The following is a 19574-nucleotide window of genomic DNA, read 5'->3' as shown; positions in this document are numbered from 1 at the left end:
TTAACTGCAGTTGGAAAGCAAAGATGAGGGTTGCCTTTATGCTATTTAAAACTTCTGTCTGGCCACCCCTTTATGTGTTTTTTATAACACTGGTTCAGATAGTGTCCGGCCAAACTGATTTAATAAAATAAATATTTGTTGCTTGAAAGGCAAATTAAAACCAGACTGCTTTGGGTCATTTGAATGGGCTACTGCTCCCAGGCAGAAGATAAATGACCGGGGGTTTCCCCCCAGTTGACTCATTTTTGCTTTTTTAACACTGCAGAAATATAGACCACCCATTGATTTCACCTGGTGAGGGACTTGTATTTCACCAGAGAGTATTCTCTCCACATTTGTTTTAATAAGAACAGAAGTTCACTTCTTCTTGTGTTAGAGCACAACCCTACATGTTCATTGGGTATTAATGTATCAGGCCATTAATCATTCCTTCTCATTGGAGTTCATTGTTAGCTGTAGGTAATAACCTCAAGGATATAACCAACATTTCTTTTTATGACATCAAAATCTCTGCATATTAGAAGGGCCTTTATTTGACTGCCCCTGACTGCACTAGTCTGCCCTAGACTAGCGCAGTCCTTTTTCCTCTGTGACCACATGAAAATGTCTGAATAAGTACTTAGGTATTTCAGTTGATGCTGAGTTTGTTTCTCTACATTTAGGACCTGATCTTGAAAACATTTACACACACACGTAGCTTTTCTTATGTGAGTAGTCCCATTTGCTTCAATGGGACTCCTCACATGAGTTAGTTACTCACGTATTTTCAGGATCAGGGCCTTAGTTAAAGGGTTGTGAGTTGTATTATTGAAATGCATTTTCATATTACTTTGCATGCTCAAAATATGTGAAGTGTGGTGACAGTATTTATCACATCATGCTTATGAGAGTAGGAAGTAATCAGTTTTGTAGTGCTAACATGAGCGGGAGTTACACAAGTATGTCAGCTTCTCTGGAAAATAAACCTTCTGTGCTAAATAAACCTTATAAACTCTGCTAAGCCAATATATTCATATGCCTATGATTATAGGCATACAACATTCCAAATGCTATGAAAGGCAGTCAAGGGCCGGTGTATGGCGAAATTAGGGCATACTTATTGTTCTTCCTTGCTTGGGTTAAGCAAATATATGTTAAAAATACATGTGTGAGAGGGAGAATTCTACATAATAGGAACTTTACGTTGCAGCAAATGGGAGTTTTGACATGATTTGGCCCTCACTGAAACTCATCTTGAGGCCTAGGACTTGGTGTTCTGAGTCCTGAGCCAATGCCCAGAATATACGGCTGGATTGAGGAAAGACTGACAGTCAAAATCCAAATGCCACAAACTGCTGGGACCAGACAGAAATACGTTTTATACCAATGGAAAGCCGTGAATGCCAGTTTTCCATTGTTATAAAGTAGCAGAATCCAGCTGTGACAGATCATGAGATATCAGATTATTAAAATCACAATAGTCTGATAACCATTTTGATTTTTCTTCCCCACTTTAATTCTTATGATTTTTCCACCCCCCCCCCCAGGCTTCAGTGCCACTGATGCTCAGAACCATAGTTAGTACCCTCTGAAAACTTCACATATCCACTTTCACTGTTGCTGAGCAGCAGCTTTAATTTTTTTCTTTTTGTCAGTGTAACAATTGTGTATAGGTGATGGCATAAAGAATGGATAATAGAGGCAGAAATGCATCGGGCAGGGAACACTTTTTGAAAAGGAAAGGATGTGTCATCTACATGTATGCAGTGACACATGGCTTGTTGTGTGTTACACAACGCACAGTTCCACCAAGCCTGACAGTTTGAAAATGTCAAGAGTCCTGAAAATGCCAGAATGGAAGAGAAAGAAAGACTGTAAAAGCAGAACACAGTAGCATCCTCCACAGAGTGCAATAGTCTCTCAAATACCGTGTGTACTTCTAAATGTACAAAATTTGGGGTGAAATCCTGTCTCCATTGTAGTTAATGGAAACGTTGCCGTTGACTTCAGAGATCCAGGATTTCACCCTTGACCTTTTCATGCAAACCCTGCTCACTTTATGCGCATGAATAACCACATCTGAGGTAATGGGGTCACCCACATAGGTAAGGAAAGTGGGATGTGGCCCTCACTGTTTTGAAGCTAGTTGGCATAAAAATTATGAATCTTATCCTGCTCTCACTGAAACTAATGGAAAATATGCAACTGTCTTCAGTGGAAGGAGGATCAAACTCTGTGTTTCTGCTTGTAATGGTGAATGTTACAATATTCTGGGCCAACTCCTGAATGTCTTGTTCACATAAATAGTCACTATGGTGTCCATGGAACTTTACGTGTAAGGCAACTAAGACTTTGTCCTTCGTGCTTAAAAAAAAATCCAGTTGTTTGTGTTAATTGTCTTGGTAAACTATTCCAAACCACCCTTCAGCTCTGTCCAAATCACTGTTTAGCTTCTGGGTGAAATCTGGCACTTCTGTCTTTGACATAGGTCAGATTTAGAATGTACTCTTCAAAATGGCAAACAGGCACATTTTAATCAATAGTTCAAAATAGTAGAATTGATGAGCTGTGGGGTAGGAGAAGAAAGCATTTGTTGGTATGTTTATGAAAAAGAAGGTGGCATAGCAGGCCTAAGACTTTTAAGAAAATATAATACATAGGGAAAATGTCACTCATCTTGGACCAACCAAAATGTCACTCTGACAAAGTCTGAATTATTTCCTGGCTATATCCCTGTGTGGAGGCCTGCAATTAATTCAGCTCATGCATGTGTTAATCATGTCTGTAGCCATTCGTATCTAGGCAGATTTCAAATTCATATTGACATCAGTTTCATACTGGATATCACATGTTTTAGCACAACATAAGACACTCAGCATAAGACAGCTAAATTGATAGTATGACTTTTTAATTTTTATGTGGTTTTTAAACAGAGGTGATTTTTTATAAATAATAATCTTGATCATTACTTTTATAATTAAACAATGAGACATATCAGGAATATAGTAGTCAGGAGATAATCATATCCCTGGCATAATTATCAGGTACAGGGCACATCCAAGTGTCTCTAATACCTCAGAGTGTGATTATCTTATGATAACTACACCCTGTAGGTTGCCTAATTTCCATTATAAAATGGAATTATTTTTATTAAAATGAACAAGCGGGGGAAAAAAACTTGTTCTTTTTGTGATGGAGGAAAATAAAGCTGATAGTTGACAACACTGAGCAGAAGTTTCAGCTGAGCTGATAGTATGCATATTATTTAATCTCTCTGTTTTTCAGTATTGTTGACTTTACATGCCTTGTAATTCTGGCCCTGATGCCCTCAACATGAAATAGAGAGCTGTGAACTCTAGGAAATACTGTAACAAGAGCTTGCTGAAAAATTTCAACATTTTAATGAAAAAAGGGACACATCTTTGCTGACAATTTTCACAAAAAAATCCATCCTGTTTTCTAATCCATCCAATCAATTCTAATTATGAGAGAGCGTGCATGCTTATTATCCTTCAATGGGAGTAGGAATGCATACATTGCCATACCAGATAAGACCAGAATTACATCTTGTCTAGCATTCTGTCTCTGAATAGCCAGCACCAATTACTTTAAAGATATATGAAAGCCCAGAGTGGACAGTTACCGAATAACTAGCCCATATGGGAAGTTTCTTACTCACACCTGTCAGTTAGAGGTCGCGTTGTGCCTGAAGCATGACCATTTAATATCCCTTCATTTTTTTTCCTGTAGTCCTACTAATAATGATAGATTTGAAAAGAATGAGCAAGGATCAGGCAGTTTCTTAGCTCCTGCTGTTTTCATGCTGTTTTATTTTTTGACTGGGAGATGGGGCGGGATATGATTTGGTATGGTACCATTTGGTGGTTGTTACTAATTACATTCTTTCTTTTTCTGCATTCATTAGTGTAACAGCGACTATGTGCCGGTGTGTGGCTCCAATGGCGATACCTATCAGAATGAATGCTACTTGAGACAGGCTGCCTGCAAGCAGCAGAGTGAAATACTCGTGATGTCGGAAGGATCATGTGCAACTGGTACGCATAATACTTAGTTTGTAGACTATATTGAGAACTTGGTTTGAAATCAGATAAAATAGCTTGGATATCATGATAAGGACTCTTTGGATTCCTCCAGATGAATAATTTACCATATAGACCTTAAGCAGCTACTGTCATCCATTCCTTTTTTTAAAAGATTCTTGACATGATTTTGAGGAACAGGGCATAGAATACCATTTCTGTTTTAATATTTATCTTGCATTCTGCCATGTGGTGTGCATTGTATACAGATATATAGTGTGAATACAAGTAACTGGACAGAGAGATTAAGTTAACCTAGAACACTTTGCTTGTGTCAATGGCACTCTGTAATCTGGAGGGGACAGCCTATGAATGTTATTGCGTATGGTAACTTTTCCATAGGCTTTTTCTTATATACTTAGGATTAGATCTCCAGTGGTATAAATCAGCATAGCTTCAGTGACTGCCGTGGAACTGCACTGATTTATAGTGGCTAAGGTTTTGGCCCTTAAACTTTAAGTTAAATTAGCGAGATTGTGCAATGGTCTTCTCTGTATTTCGTGGAAGAATTAACTGAGTATTATTTCGCAAGGCACCTTTCTTTACAAAAACTAGACAAGCCATTTACAACACGCACTTTGCTTCTCTACAAAAGAAATAGGACACTAAACTATCTAAACTACTACATGTCACAAGGGGCCACAACAGTGGTTCCCTTAAACCACCCAGCAATATTGTTAATCTATCCAACTATACTCTTAGGACAGATTCTTCTGCTGGGCTATCTCGGGGCCTCTCCTTCTGTCCCTCCACCCCCACGAACATGATACAGTTCTGTGGTGACCTAGAATCCTATTTTCGATGTCTCCAACTCAAGGAATATTTCCAACACACCTCTGAACAACATACTAATCCACAGAGACCTTCCTACCAACACTACAAAAGGAAGGATTCTGGGTGGACTCCTCCTGAAGGTCGAAACAACAGACTGGACTTCTACATAGAGTGCTTCTGCCGACGTGCACGGGCTGAAATTGTGGAAAAGCAGCATCACTTGCCCCATAACCTCAGCCGTACAGAACACAATGCCATCCACAGCCTCAGAAACAACTCTGACATCATAATCAAAAAGGCTGACAAAGGAGATGCTGTCGTCATCATGAATAGGTCGGAATATGAACAAGAGGCTGCTAGGCAGCTCTCCAACACCACTTTCTACAAGCCATTACCCTCTGATCCCACTGAGGGTTACCAAAAGAAACTACAGCATTTGCTCAAGAAACTCCCTGAAAAAGCACAAGAACAAATCTGCACAGACACACTCCTGGAACCCCGCCCTGGGGTATTCTATCTGCTACCCAAGATCCATAAACCTGGAAATCCTGGACGCCCCATCATCTCAGGCATTGGCACCCTGACAGCAGGATTGTCTGGCTATGTAGACTCCCTCCTCAGGCCCTACGCTACCAGCACTCCCAGCTATCTTCGAGACACCACTGACTTCCTGAGGAAACTACAATCCATTGGTGATCTTCCTGAAAACACCATCCTGGCCACTATGGATGTAGAAGCCCTCTACACCAACATTCCACACAAAGATGGACTACAAGCCGTCAGGAACAGTATCCCCGATAATGTCACGGCAAACCTGGTGGCTGAACTTTGTGAGTTTGTCCTCACCCGTAACTATTTCACATTTGGGGACAATGTATACCTTCAAATCAGCGGCACTGCTATGGGTACCCGCAGGGCCCCACAGTATGCCAACATTTTTATGGCTGACTTAGAACAACACTTCCTCAGCTCTCTTTCCCTAATGCCCCTACTCTACTTGCGCTACATTGATGACATCTTCATCATCTGGACCCATGGAAAAGAAGCCCTTGAGGAATTCCTCCATGATTTCAACAATTTCCATCCCACCATCAACCTCAGCCTGGACCAGTCCACACAAGAGACCCACTTCCTGGACACTACGGTGCTAATAAGCGATGGTCACATAAACACCACCCTATACCAGAAACCTACTGACCGCTATTCATAGAATCATAGAATATCAGGGTTGGAAGGGACCTCAGGAGGTCATCTAGTCCAACCCCCTGCTCAAAGCAGGACCAACCCCCAATTAAATCATCCCAGCCAGGGCTTTGTCAAGCCTGACCTTAAATACTTCTAAGGAAGGAGATTCTACCACCTCCCTAGGTAATGCATTCCAGTGTTTCACCACCCTCCTAGTGAAAAAGTTTTTCCTAATATCCAACCTAAACCTCCCCCACTGCAACTTGAGACCATTACTCCTTGTCCTGTCCTCTTCTACCACTGAGAATAGTCTAGAACCATCCTCTCTGGAACCACCTCTCAGGTAGTTGAAAGCAGCTATCAAATCCCCCCTCATTCTTCTGCAGACTAAACAATCCCAGTTCCCTCAGCCTCTCCTCATAAGTCATGTGTTCCAGACCCCTAATCATTTTTGTTGCCCTTCGCTGGACTCTCTCCAATTTATCCACATCCTTCTTGTAGTGCGGGGCCCAAAACTGGACACAGTACTCCAGATGAGGCCTCATCAATGTCGAATAGAGGGGGACGATCACGTCCCTCGATCTGCTCGCTGTGCCCCTACTTATACATCCCAAAATTCCATTGGCCTTCTTGGTAACAAGGGCACACTGCTGACTCATATCCAGCTTCTCGTCCACTGTCACCCCTAGGTCCTTTTCCGCAGAACTGCTGCCTAGCCATTCGGTCCCTAGTCTGTAGCGGTGCATTGGGTTCTTCCGTCCTAAGTGCAGGACCCTGCACTTATCCTTATTGAACCTCATCAGATTTCTTTTGGCCCAATCCTCCAATTTGTCTAGGTCCCTCTGTATCCTATCCCTGCCCTCCAGCGTATCTACCACACCTCCTATTCCTACCTACATGCCTCCAGCTTTCACCCAGCTCACACCACACGATCCATTGTCCACAGCCAAGCTCTACGATACAACCGCATTTGCTCCAACCCCTCAGACAGAGACAAACACCTACAAGATCTCTATCAAGCATTCTTACAACTACAATACCCACCTGCTGAAGTGAAGAAACAGATTGACAGAGCCAGAAGAGTACCCAGAAGTCACCTACTACAGGACAGGCCCAACAAAGAAAATAACAGAACGCCACTAGCCATCACCTTCAGCCCCCAACTAAAACCTCTCCAACGCATCATCAAGGATCTACAACCTATCCTGAAGGATGATCCATCACTCTCACAGATCTTGGGAGACAGGCCAGTCCTTGCTTACAGGCAGCCCCCCAACCTGAAGCAAATACTCACCAGCAACCACACAACAGAACCACTAACCCAGGAACCTATCCTTGCAACAAAGCCCGTTGCCAGCTGTGTCCACATATCTATTTAGGGGACACCATCATAGGGCCTAATCACATCAGCCACACTATCAGAGGCTCGTTCACCTGCACTTCCACCAATGTGATATATGCCCTCATGTGCCAGCAATGCCCCTCTGCCATGTACATTGGTCAAACTGGACAGTCTCTACATAAAAGAATAAATGGACACAAATCAGATGTCAAGAATTATAACATTCAAAAACCAGTCGGAGAACTCTCTCTGGTCACTCAATTACAAACCTAAAAGTGACAATTCTTCAACAAAAAAACTTCAAAAACAGACTCCAATGAGAGACTGCTGAATTGGAATTAATTTGCAAACTGGATACAATTAACTTAGGCTTGAATAGAGACTGGGAGTGGATGGGTCATTACACAAAGTAAAACTATTTCCCCATATTTATTTCCCCCCCCCACCCCCCCCCGTTCCTCAGATGTTCTTGTCAACTGCTGGAAATGGCCCACCTTGATTATCACTACAAAAGGTTTTCTCACCCCCCCCCCAGCTCTCCTGCTCGTATTAGCTCATCTTAAGTGATCACTCTCCTTAGTGTGTATGGTAACACCCGTTGTTTCATGTTCTCTATGTATATAAATCTCCCCACTGTATTTTCCATTGAATGCATCCGATGAAGTGAGCTGTAGCTCACAAAAGCTTATGCTCAAATAAATTTGTTAGTCTCTAAGGTGCCACAAGTACTCCTTTTCTTTTTGCGAATACAGACTAACACGGCTGCTACTCTGAAACCTGAAATATTCTGTAACATACAGAAAGGTGTATGAGCACAATCTGACATGAAAACTGACTTGCTCTGTGCTGGAGTTCTCAGTGTTTTCCTTTTGTGTTCTGTGGGCAATGAAGTTAACTTGAAAAGAAGAGAAGGATCAAGCCTTTGTTCCTTGAGGGAACTCTTTAAATGTAAAGCAGATTTTTTCAGGTTAGCCTGGAAGAGTCAATAAAAGTGCAAAAGAAAAACTTTTTGTGCACTGCAGCAATTCTTGCACCTAAGAGAAAATAAAATTTCTTCCCGTAAATTATGCTTCATCTGAGATTGCTACCTAAGACTTTGCAAGGGGAAAAGCACATTCTGTAATGTTCTTTGTCTACAAATTGGTATTATCTGGAGTTCAGGCAAGGAAAGTCTGTTTTGGCAGAAGAGTTTCTTTTAGGAGAGATACTGGGCTTTTTTCATCAAAAAGTTTAATAGAATAATTCCACTTCCTTGCTGCATCATTTCTTAATCTCTCCCCTTATTTGTAGTAGTCACTTTGGAGACATCCTCTGCGATGCTAGAGGTGCTCGGGGAGGAAAGAAAACTGGGATTCCTGAAGTCTTGAACATTTGGTCTCTTTTTCCTCCTCACAAAGACAAGGCTTCTGTCAATTATGGACCTGATCAATAGCCTACTGAAGTCACTGGGAATCTTTCGATTTGCTTTGTGGGGCTTTAGATTGGGCCTTATCTGAGTGCTCTTTGCTTTCCTTGGGGCTGCTGGGGAGTTACTGGATCTCTCTGTGGATGTAGGCAGAGAGAGCAGAATGTTAATCACAAGAGTACACCTAATCCATTATGCTGAGAGGAGAGTGCTAAACCAACTGATCTGGAAGTTTGGAATCTGCTGGATTCCCCCCAAAGGGTGGAGTAAGACGGACCAGTACAATCCCATCCTACAGTGGAGGGAATGTCACTGAGAACGTCTGGTGAGAAAGGGAGGATGGTCAGAAAGAAACCCCTTGAGGATGGCTAGGTGGAGTCTGGATATGAGTGTGTGGAATGAGAAAGGAAAAACATGGAGCTTCTTTCGTCCAAACAGCTGGGAAATGCATGGAGTACATAAAGGAGAGAGAGGCTAGTGTTCATCTTTCCCCAGCTGCCAGGCAGGGGAGGGAGTGGGGGAGCCTCTGCTTTCCAGAAGCCAGTAGTGGTGTGAGATTGAAGAGACCTTTCTCTCACCAAGCAGCTGGCCTGGAGCGGGAGTGTAGTGGGGAGTATGTTGGAGAATCAGGTTAGGAATATGGGTGTTGCAAAGGATGCTAGGTAGTAGAGCACCATCATATTTTATTCCCTATTCCAGCCACTCATTGCCCCTGATGTTTATAATCATACTGTGAAAAAGTCCACAGTTTCAAGATTTAGCCAGCTAAAAAACCAACACATTTGAGTAACGTGGCTCATCTGTTTGTTTAGCTAGCTGCAAGACTTAATTGGTAACCCACTGCTGTGGCAAAAAAAAAGTCTTGTTAATCTGAAGGGTTTTTTTATCTGAATAATGATGGAGTTTACAAACTGACTTAGATTAACAAGATCTGACTGTAAATAAATTGGGATTCAACTCTTGATATACAAACAGAATCACAATCTTGCCTTTGCAAGCTCTTCGTTTGGCTTTCTAACTGCCTTTGACACTGAGCAGTGCTTGCGAGTTGAGTTCGCCAGTAAAAAGAAGCTCTTGATAATGTAACTTTCTCTTTTGCTTTCATCAATGCCTTTATTATATTAAACTGCTGAAAATGGAGACAGAATTTAGATTTTCTTTTAGCCAGACATCTCTCCATTTGTGTGCATTTTTATACGTTGATTTGTTAAGAATGTTTCTTAATGAAGTTCTTTGCTTGACAATTTCATGTAGCTGCTCTTCCTAAAACTGGAAACATAAACAGTCCATCTAAATTTCTTCAGGTTAAGTTGAAGGATTTAAAGACAAACCACTTGGTTTAACAAGCAAGTAACCTTTAGGAGAGTCTGTAATTCTGACCATTCCTTTAAAGGATTAAACTAATTATTTCAGCTGACAATGTTACTCTGAAAATGTGGCGGGGAGAGGAAGGAAAGATTAGCAATTTTATAAAAAGGCTTTGCTTGCTTGCTTCCTTGCTTGCTAGGTATTCATTATAAATATTTCCTTTCTTTACTGCGTAGCATTCAGTTTATGGTAGGAATACTGACTCAGTGTCATCAAACATTTCTGTTATTCTTACATCTATAAAGCTCTTTGATGGTTATGACTATATGTGACATTCATTTCTATGTTCTACCACCGAATTAACGTTGTTTTTCTTTTTTTAAATATGGTGTGTGTAAGGGGGGGAATGAAATTGCACAGTAAAGTAACTTTGTAAAACTGTTAATCACAAAGCTCTTGAAGAAGATGGTTTATCAGTTTCAGCAAATGAGACAGAGACTTAGGAGAACATTACAGCACTCCTGTGCTTGGGCTTTTTCTGTCTTTTAAGGAGACTTTTAAAAAGAAAATTCAGACATCAGAAAGATGGCTTGAGTGAACCATGTAGAGATTAGATCTCTGTAATTTACCCAGGGATGACATTAAACATAAAATACACCCTGATGCATGTAACTGATCAGTGTTGCCTTACATATTCATAGGTCATATTGTCACATCTGAATATAAATTTCATTGTGTTTTGTCTTCAGATGCAGGCTCAGGATCTGGGGATGGAGGTAAGAGTCCTCTTTTAATATTACTCTGCCTATCTAGATGCACAAGGTCTTTCCCCTTTCCGTAGTGTAAGTGGATGTGCTTTGCAGTTGTGTTGTAATGCTATGTATTGTCTTTCATTTAGGTTTTTCTGAAGTGACATTTTGCATTTTAGTCAAGCTGAAACCTCATAAAGACCTGCCGTTTTCTAGGGAAATTCAGCAACCATATTACTTCTGAGAGGATTCTGTATTATTTATGAGTTGTACTAGGTGCTCTATCCCCATCTGCTGTTTCTAGCACACTCATTTATTTTAAGTTTAAAATAATATTTCTCCTGTTTTTAAAAGCCCCTTGTGTTGTCAGTCTTCCCCTGGAGGATTCAAACCCAATAATTTGCAGTACTAGAGAGCATTCTTGTAGTAGTTATGCAGCAGAAATGTCATTGGTAGGAAAATGATGATGTGGCTTTAAAAGAAAACACAACAAAACCCCAGACTCTAACTACTTACAGGGACAGTGTCAAATATTTTAGGTCTTTAATTTAGATTTTGTTTAAAAAAAATTGTGTGTGGTGATTTGTTAGTTTAACATTTTTGAGTTAGATCATGGATCTTGTACACAGTCTTCCTGAGTGAGAGACAGTGCAGAGCTGCAGAACAGGCTCTGGGACGCATGGGGATGTCTATCTATGCTACAGTCAGAGATGTGACTGCAACACACATGGATGTACCCAAGCTAGCTTTGATCTAACTAGCTCAGATAACAATAGCAGTGAAGCCAGTGCAACATGCGAAGGAGCATGGGCTGTACAGGACTCTGGGTAGATACTCAAGAGACTAGCCCAGGCTGTCATGGGTTTGCCGCTATTATTCGTTGCGCTAGCTAGATCAAAGCTAGTCCAGGTGTGCTGCTATCCCACCTTGGATTGCAGGGTAAACATCCACACAGGGAGAAGGACAATGCCTCCCAAGCACCCTGGAGTAAGTTTTCTGAGTGCAGGATCATTACTTGACCAGATTGTGACTAATCCTAACAAAGCCTCATTGGCTGGTGCATAGAAAAGTGGGGCCATGGCTTTGTCCCTAGGGAGCATAGGGTGCAAAACCCCTGTATTCCTGCCCCACTGCCGCCCACCTCAGCACCCAGAACAAATATCTGAATAGGCCTAATGTGAATGTGCAAGGAGAGAAAACGTTGCTCCCCTCTAGACCCCTGCACAGTCACATCGGGACTAGTCAGAACCTCTCCCTAAAACAGTCCCCTATGGTGTTGAAAACCGTACAGAGTTGTGCTAGTACAGGGACTGTAACAGGGTGGCTTGCCCCTTAAGGGCTGGTAGCCTGGGATCAGCCAACCCTGTTTCTGAAGGAGCCACCTGTGTTGTTATAACAGCCTTGATGGGGCCTCATGGAGGACAGCTGATTCCGCGACAAAGGGCAGCAGGAAGCTATGGCAGAGAATGAGAAAAGGCTCTTGTAGGGAAGACACTGGCACCAGGGGTGTAAAGCTGAGCTCCAGCCTGGTAAAGCACAGGAGTGATGATTGTATTGGCACTCAGCTCTGAGAAGGAGGGCCGGGGACTTCTTATCTTAGAGAAGAGAGACATTGAATGGGGGCCTGGAACCTGGAGCGCCAGACTGTGTCAGGACTAAATCAACTTGGCCCTCAGGAGGAGACTGTTTATATCTTTGGATGGGTGATGTGCAGTTCTTAAGGGGCTCTGAAGAGTGACCTCTGGTCATGAGGGGGTGCTCTGGAGGCAGCTGCCCTGTTACAGGGACCTTCCAAATCTTACATGTTGTGGGTCGCAACTTAATAGTGAGATTTTCTCATGGACCAGCCAGGCTGTGTTCATGACTGCAGGGATGTCATTTGATGGGATTTAGCCATTACTTTTGTAATTTATTGGGTGGTTTATGATAAGGTGAGCTAACATCATAGGACCAGCCAGCTTTCTGTGGCTCACCAGTCTAATTATGTGGTCCATTTAATGTGAAATACAAAACAAGATGACGTCACCTAAAGCAAAAAGTAAGCCAGAGGTCCCTCCCATTGATTTCAATAGGGCCAGGGTTTCACCCTTGGTAATTTTAATAATAATACTTTGCACTTACAGGTTTTGATTCTCCTCCCACACCGGTTTTATACTGTAACTACATTGAATTCAGTGAACTTACACTGGTGTAAATCAGGGGTAAGAGAGATGGAATTTCACCCCTACATTTCTTTTCACCTGGAGATGCTTATGTAAAACATTTTAAACCCTACACACAGTAGATAAGAGTAACCATGTCATTGGCATGTTATTGCCTCATACAGTCTGAAGTGTACTGTACAACTACAGAAAGCCAGCTGAGCCACGGACATGAAGTGATTGGGTTAACTTATAGTGAAGTAATTTTTTTTTTCTGAACCATTGGTTCCCATATCACAAGTAAATTGGCACTTTTTTGTTGTCTAGGTTCTCTTCTTCTGTTGCCCCAACTTCTGGAAGACAAAAAACAATCTGAATTTTTTAAAGTGTAATTTAATTTCACTTTCAGTCAGCTAAAGTTTTATTTAAAAGTATAGGAAAGGAATTACATTTATTGAGTAATGTTCATGGTTTTAGAAAGTGACGATTGATTTTTGGGTGCCTCAGTTTTTGCATAGCCAGCTTGAGGCACCTTATAAAGTGGCCTTAGTTTCAGATAGTAGGTACTCCGTATTTTCTAGAAGTCAGGTCTCTGTTAAGGTGTCTCATGGTGGGCACCCAAAAAACCTGAAACCTCAAAATCTCTAGTCACTTCTGAACATTTTGCCTATATATTTCTGTCTTGGCAGAATCTTTTTACAGCTACAGAATGTGGATGAAATCTTCAAAAGTGCATAGAAAAGAAGGCTTTCTGATTCGGACTGTATATTCAGTCCTTACAATTTATACTTAAGTTGGGCCTTTCTAACAAATGATCTGTAAGTGATTTTTCAGATGGAGTCAAGTTAAATTAATGTTTTATATATATAACATATATGTAGATATAGATATACCAAAGAAAACAGATTGTTTATAAAAAATATAGAGGGAACAAACTTGGCCATTCTCCTGAGATAGTGAATTCAGACTCAAAGAGCAGAACAAGCAAAAACATAACTTTCAAACAATTTGAGTTGAAAAGCAGATGTTGACAAAAGACAAGTAGAACAGGACCTCAGGGTAGTAGGGAAGTAGATCTGTGAAGTAGACAGGATATAGTTGGAGCATCCATTTAAAGGTCTACAAAGCTGTCTTCTATAATACAAGATTTAATAGGCAGCTAATGCAGTTCTCAGAATACAGAAGTATATTAAGGTGCGTTGAGAAGCCAAACCTAAGTCAAGTAAACACTCTCACTACATCATTCTTTACTAGGCAACCTCCTGTCATAAAGGCTGCAACAAATTCTAGATTTCATTAGAGCAGGGCTTGAAAAATCCACTCAATGATGAGTGGGAAGTTTTCCTTGGCAAGTGTAAGAATCTAGTCATCAACTACTGCAAAATTTGAGTGTTCTTGATTTTACTTAAACTTTTTTCCTCTTATGGTTTTGAAAATAACCTTACAAATGTAAACAGAGGCAGTATTGTCTTCCCAAGTCTGCAGACTGGCAGCGCCAGTGACTCTCCAGCTACTCATAGACTTGCCAACCAGCAGCGGAGTGCAATTAACAAAGCTAGTCAGTTTCACTGCTGCTACTCCTAAGGCTCCAAGCATCAGCAAATCTGTCAAAATTTGTTAGCATTGTGCCACTGCTGCCTGTGACTTGGGGAAGCGTTTGAGCAGCAAGAGCGGCTGGTTCTGAAGATATGTACGAGGAGGTTGAATTTTTAAAAAGGGGCTGGAAGGTGAGTAGAGTAGTGGAAAGTTCTCCCTCATACAGTAACCAGGAGGCTCTGGAGTGGGCTGAATAGATAAAGTGCCTGCTCCCCTCTGGCAAATGGGGGTTGTGAAGCTGCAAATTTATCTGACACCTTCTGCTCAAAGGCTAATACAAAAGATAGAGTCACCAAGATGGGTCCAGGGAAAACACCTTAGCAGAAATCTCAGCACCCCACTTCCTTGCTTTTAAGCAGCTGGAGGTGACAGGGGAGAGTGTTTCTTACAAGGACTTTGCTGCTTGCATTCCTCGATGCCTTCATAGAGACCTTGGGCTGGTAGGTTCAGTCCAGATATTAGAGTGTCTGGTAAATTTTCCAAACCCTGCACTAGTGTGTAATGCAGACACAAGGCTTGACTCAGTCAGTGGGGGGCACAATCACACATCACCCCTAAGATGTTACTGCCTGGTTAACAGGAGGCTGTACTCTCCCTTCACTGTTGGATTCAGTGGGCTCTCCACTGCATAGTCCCTTAATGACTTTTGTGGATTTCCCATTTGGATTTCATGCACCATTAACATCCCCTGAGTCTGCTCCTGACTCCCTACTATGTGAACGTGAGGGTGGTAGCTCCCGCAGAAGCCGTGTTCCAGAAGTAGTGGGGAAAGGAAGCTGTGCATAGAAACAAGACCTCTGCCAGTGTCCTGGGAGCCATGGGATTCTTATGCTATTGGGGTCCACGCCCCCGACCATTCATGAGTTGGAGAACCCAGGGGAATGATGAACGCACCATAAGATGAAACTCAGTTTCTTGCTCTTATGGGAAAAGTTCCATAAAAGGAAACATAAAGGTATAGAATTAAAAGCCACCTCTAAATTTCCATGGATCGTGGAATAGGGGATAGAATTATTTTTTTTCAAAAAAAAGCTGTACTCCAGAAGGTGTAGTGCCAATCAAATGCAGGTGCCTAATCAATAAAAAATAAAAAAAGAACCTTGCTTTGATGTGAAAAACTTCATATGCAGAATTCTGAAGAAGAATAATGTAAAGAGATCCCACTCACTTTCAATCTGTTATTCTTTAGATGGCTGACTCTTTTTAGAACCCAAAGTAATCCCATTTATTTGTCTTGAAATGCTTCACGATGAAATCTTGCTCATTTCCTAGTTTCTTTAAAACAGCTACAAACTCAAGAGGCAAAATTTTTATTATTGTCCTTAATGTACTCGAAATAGGTTCACCTTGATTATTTGTTTCACTGAAATTTCTTTTTCCTTGCCTTACCTGTATTTATAGATCTCACTGTTGCTCAGCTTTCCTTCCTAATGGATAACAAGCTAGCTAGGTACCTGTATGGCCCCCATTACTGCAGTATCTGAGTATCTACATAGAATTGATTTCAGGGTCCAACTCGGTTACTGTTGAAATACTGTTGACTTCAGTGGGAGTTAGATAGGACCCCTTCTTCCACATCTCTCATCCTAGTTTGATTTTATGTTAATTATGGTTTAGGATAAAGTCGAGTGAAGAAACCAAGTCACATACTTAATCAATATCCTCATTACTTCTGTTTCAGTAGCATGTAGAGGCTCTGATGGAGATCAGGGCTCCATTCTTCTAGGAAGCATGTAGATGCAATCCCTCCCCCGTAGAGCTTATAGTCTTAACAGACAAAGGTTGGAAGGAGAAACAGCAGCACAGAGAGGTGAAGTGATTTGCCCAAAGTTACACAGTGGCTCAGTGGCAGAGCAGGGAATAAAACCTAGGTCTCCTGAATCCCAGTCCAGTGCCTTATCATTGAACTCAATAGGCCATGGGGTTGCCCAAATGTAACTAAGCAAATAATTGGACCTACATATTATTCTTAAGATTGTTCCTACTTTGTCACCCCATCATGATTAATCATGGGCGCACTCTCTCTCTCCCATGTCATGTTGTTAGTTCATTTTTTCTTGCTTGCTCCCTTGGGCAAAACTGAAGTCTTTGGGGCTCATTGTGGGCAGAGAGTCCACTGACACACCCCCAGCTGCAGACCTGGGTCTTGCCTTCCTTTTCCTGCAGGTATTGGAGGTGTTGGGGTGTGTGTGTTATAAAACTGTTCAGAAGAGCAGGTAATCCCAATGCACTAACCTAGGCTTCTTGTCTCAAGCAAAATAGAGAAAGAGATTAACTCTTTATAACCTGAATATCTGACTTATTTTAAGGCCAGTTGTCATGCAGCAAGTTATGGTGACAAGCAGTTACACTTAGCCTAATGTGTAATTTTTTTTTCCCCAATAGCCAAACAGTTACTTTGACTCGATTACATCTGTATTTGTCTGTGTACTAATTTGGTATGAATAACTGCTAAATTCAGCAATGCTGTTGCCTTTATACTGATTTTTTCCCCACTCTGCTTTGTTGCAAGATTGATAGGCAGGGCTATGTAGAACATAATGAATATTGTCGTAAACCCCTTCCTCGAAATATCACTTGAGCCACAATACTCTATAAAAGTTTAAGTGTCCATTGCCTGGAATTAATCAGTGTATAAATGTGATACTAACACATACACACAGTATATATGTGAGAGTAATGTGAGTGGGCTAATTTAAACTACAAAAGCAAGGGAATTCAGATTTAAGACTGAAACACCCATCCTTTTGTGCCTGGGTGTTGTAGATAATAAGGCACGCTATCATGTGGCCTGAGAACATTTGCTGATCTTGGGTATTATATAACACTGTAGTGCATCAAACAGGGAGTTTTGTGGCTGAATTTCATTTGGAGTATATTTTTATGGCAATATCAAAAAGATAAAAAAATGTAATGAGTATAACGCAAGAGTGACTGGTGGTGTGGCGGGGAATATTTAAATCTTAAGTGCCCAATCTGAATGGTCAGTTTTCATTATCTAAATTTTTTTTTTGACTGTGCAGCTAGGAATAAGATCTTGGAGTATAGCTTTCAAAGGCACTAATGTCCCCATTTTCAGAAGTGACTTGGGCACTTAGAAGCATAAGGCCTTGTCTACAGGAACAATTAGACCATGACAAGCTGGGGTGTGAATCTACCCCACACTAGCCTGCCAGGGTCAAACTGTCTGCGTGCACCCTGCTGATGTGTGCTAGCAGTTTGTTAGAGCTCTTTGAGGAACCATTAATGCACATGCTGTGCACACTACCACTTATGCCTTTATGTCGTTCAGGGTTGGGGAGGGGGTTCTTCACACCCCTGAGCGTGACAGAAATCTTGCCAACATAAGTGGTAGTGTAGGCATGGCCTTACGCTCCTAAATGCCTAAATCACTTTTGAAGATGGGACTGAGGTTCCTAAGTCACTGAGATGCTTTAGTACATTTTAACCTTGGCTCTCTCCTGCTCCCCGACTTCCCCTGCCATGGTCCAAAACCCTAGCATGCCCATACTCTTTTCTTGACTTAAATGTGTAACTCACATTATATTTTAATTTGTAAAAGTGCCAATCACATAGTCTTTGGCAAATATTCTTTAAAATATCCAGTGTTTCCCCTAACTGTTGACTAATCTCAGCAGCTGAAGATTATCATTGCCCCTTCTCAGTCACTCATGCAAAAGTTTGTGGAAAAAAATGGACTTTTTCACGAATTAAACAAATTCGTGCACACTAGAGGTGGAAGCGAATTCCAGAAGTGAGGCCCTTCGAGTGAGACCATCCTGCCCCTAGCACTCAGTTGCTTACATTTATGGATAGTTCTCTTAAGCATTTGAACCGCCAGGAACAGTGGCATGCCAGGAAAGCGTGTAAGGAAGTGATTCTCTTGTATCAAAAAGAATATGACATCCTGCAGTGTACTTAGTGCTCATTTCACATGGCCTATTTTTAGTTTCAAAATCAGAAATTCTTCTCCACACCAAAACTGAGATAAAAGTCAAAAATATGCTTTTTAATGATGTGCTGTATGTAAAGGTCATAAACTACTCTAAATCATCAAAACGTCAAACAAATCCTATAATAGTCCAGCAAACAGATCACAGAGAGAGCATCTGAGCTCATGCAACATACATATTGGTGTGTCATTATAAACAGAGTGGGGGAGAAATACAGTGAGGCACATTTGGCTGCTACCTTGGCATAAACCTGGATTAATGTCTCTGGACTACAGTAGAATTACTGGAAATGTAAAAGACCAGGAGAATCTAGCCCATAATTTTGGCTACCTGAATCCTTCCTAAAGGAGTGAAACTGCTTCTCTAAAGCTTCAAAATGGGTACTTCTTACTCACTTGAAATAGCACAAGAGGCCCTGATTCAGGAAACCACTTAAGCACATGTATAACTTCCAATGTGTGCTTAAGACCCATTAACTCTGTGGCCATAAGTGCTATCCTGAATAGAGACGCTTTCCTGAACTGGGGCCTGAGGAAATCTGCAGGATAGCAAATGTTGCTTAGATCCCTGTATGCCTCCTACTTAAACGTTTTGTGGTTTAATAGTGTAAGTGCTTGATTGACTATGCCCCTTCCTTGAATTATTTGCTGGCATGCCGTACGACTGGTTAGAAGTTCCAATGAGATCTAAAAGCACAAATAAGATTCAGCTTTATCTCTTCTGCTAATTTCAGGCAGATTCTTTAATGTTGTTTTAAGATAGTCTGGTTTTTGAATATTTAAATTCCCTTTTGTCTTAGAGGCCTTTTTCCCCTTATCCTACTAGCTTTGGAGTCAATGGGAATTGTCATATTCAGGAAAAGTACGATTGGATCCCAAATATTTAACAGACTATAGATTGACTGACTTTGTTTAAATACGCATACAGAGAGTTTTTAATGCATGTATTGTGACCTGAGATACCACAACAGTTCACATAGTTATTCAGATCAACTAAAAATTGTAGGCTAAAGTGTTGCTAGGTCTCACTATTTTATCATGAG

At 41.3% G+C, this 19574-nt stretch overlaps 1 protein-coding gene across 2 annotated transcripts in view; it reads left to right on the top strand.

Moving 5' to 3' along the window:
* Positions 1 to 19574, top strand: part of TMEFF2 (transmembrane protein with EGF like and two follistatin like domains 2) — a 175314-nt gene that overhangs the window by 5904 nt on the left and 149836 nt on the right. For both annotated transcript variants that reach the window (XM_074967793.1, XM_074967794.1), the window contains exons 3-4: positions 3905 to 4034; positions 10843 to 10869. In XM_074967793.1, the coding sequence (XP_074823894.1) occupies positions 3905 to 4034; positions 10843 to 10869 (157 nt within the window). The remainder of the gene's footprint in view (positions 1 to 3904; positions 4035 to 10842; positions 10870 to 19574) is intronic.

The sequence above is a fragment of the Natator depressus genome, chromosome 11 (assembly GCF_965152275.1).
Source record: "Natator depressus isolate rNatDep1 chromosome 11, rNatDep2.hap1, whole genome shotgun sequence".
Taxonomy (NCBI): domain Eukaryota; kingdom Metazoa; phylum Chordata; order Testudines; family Cheloniidae; genus Natator; species Natator depressus.
This window is presented reverse-complemented; position numbering and strand designations above follow the sequence as displayed.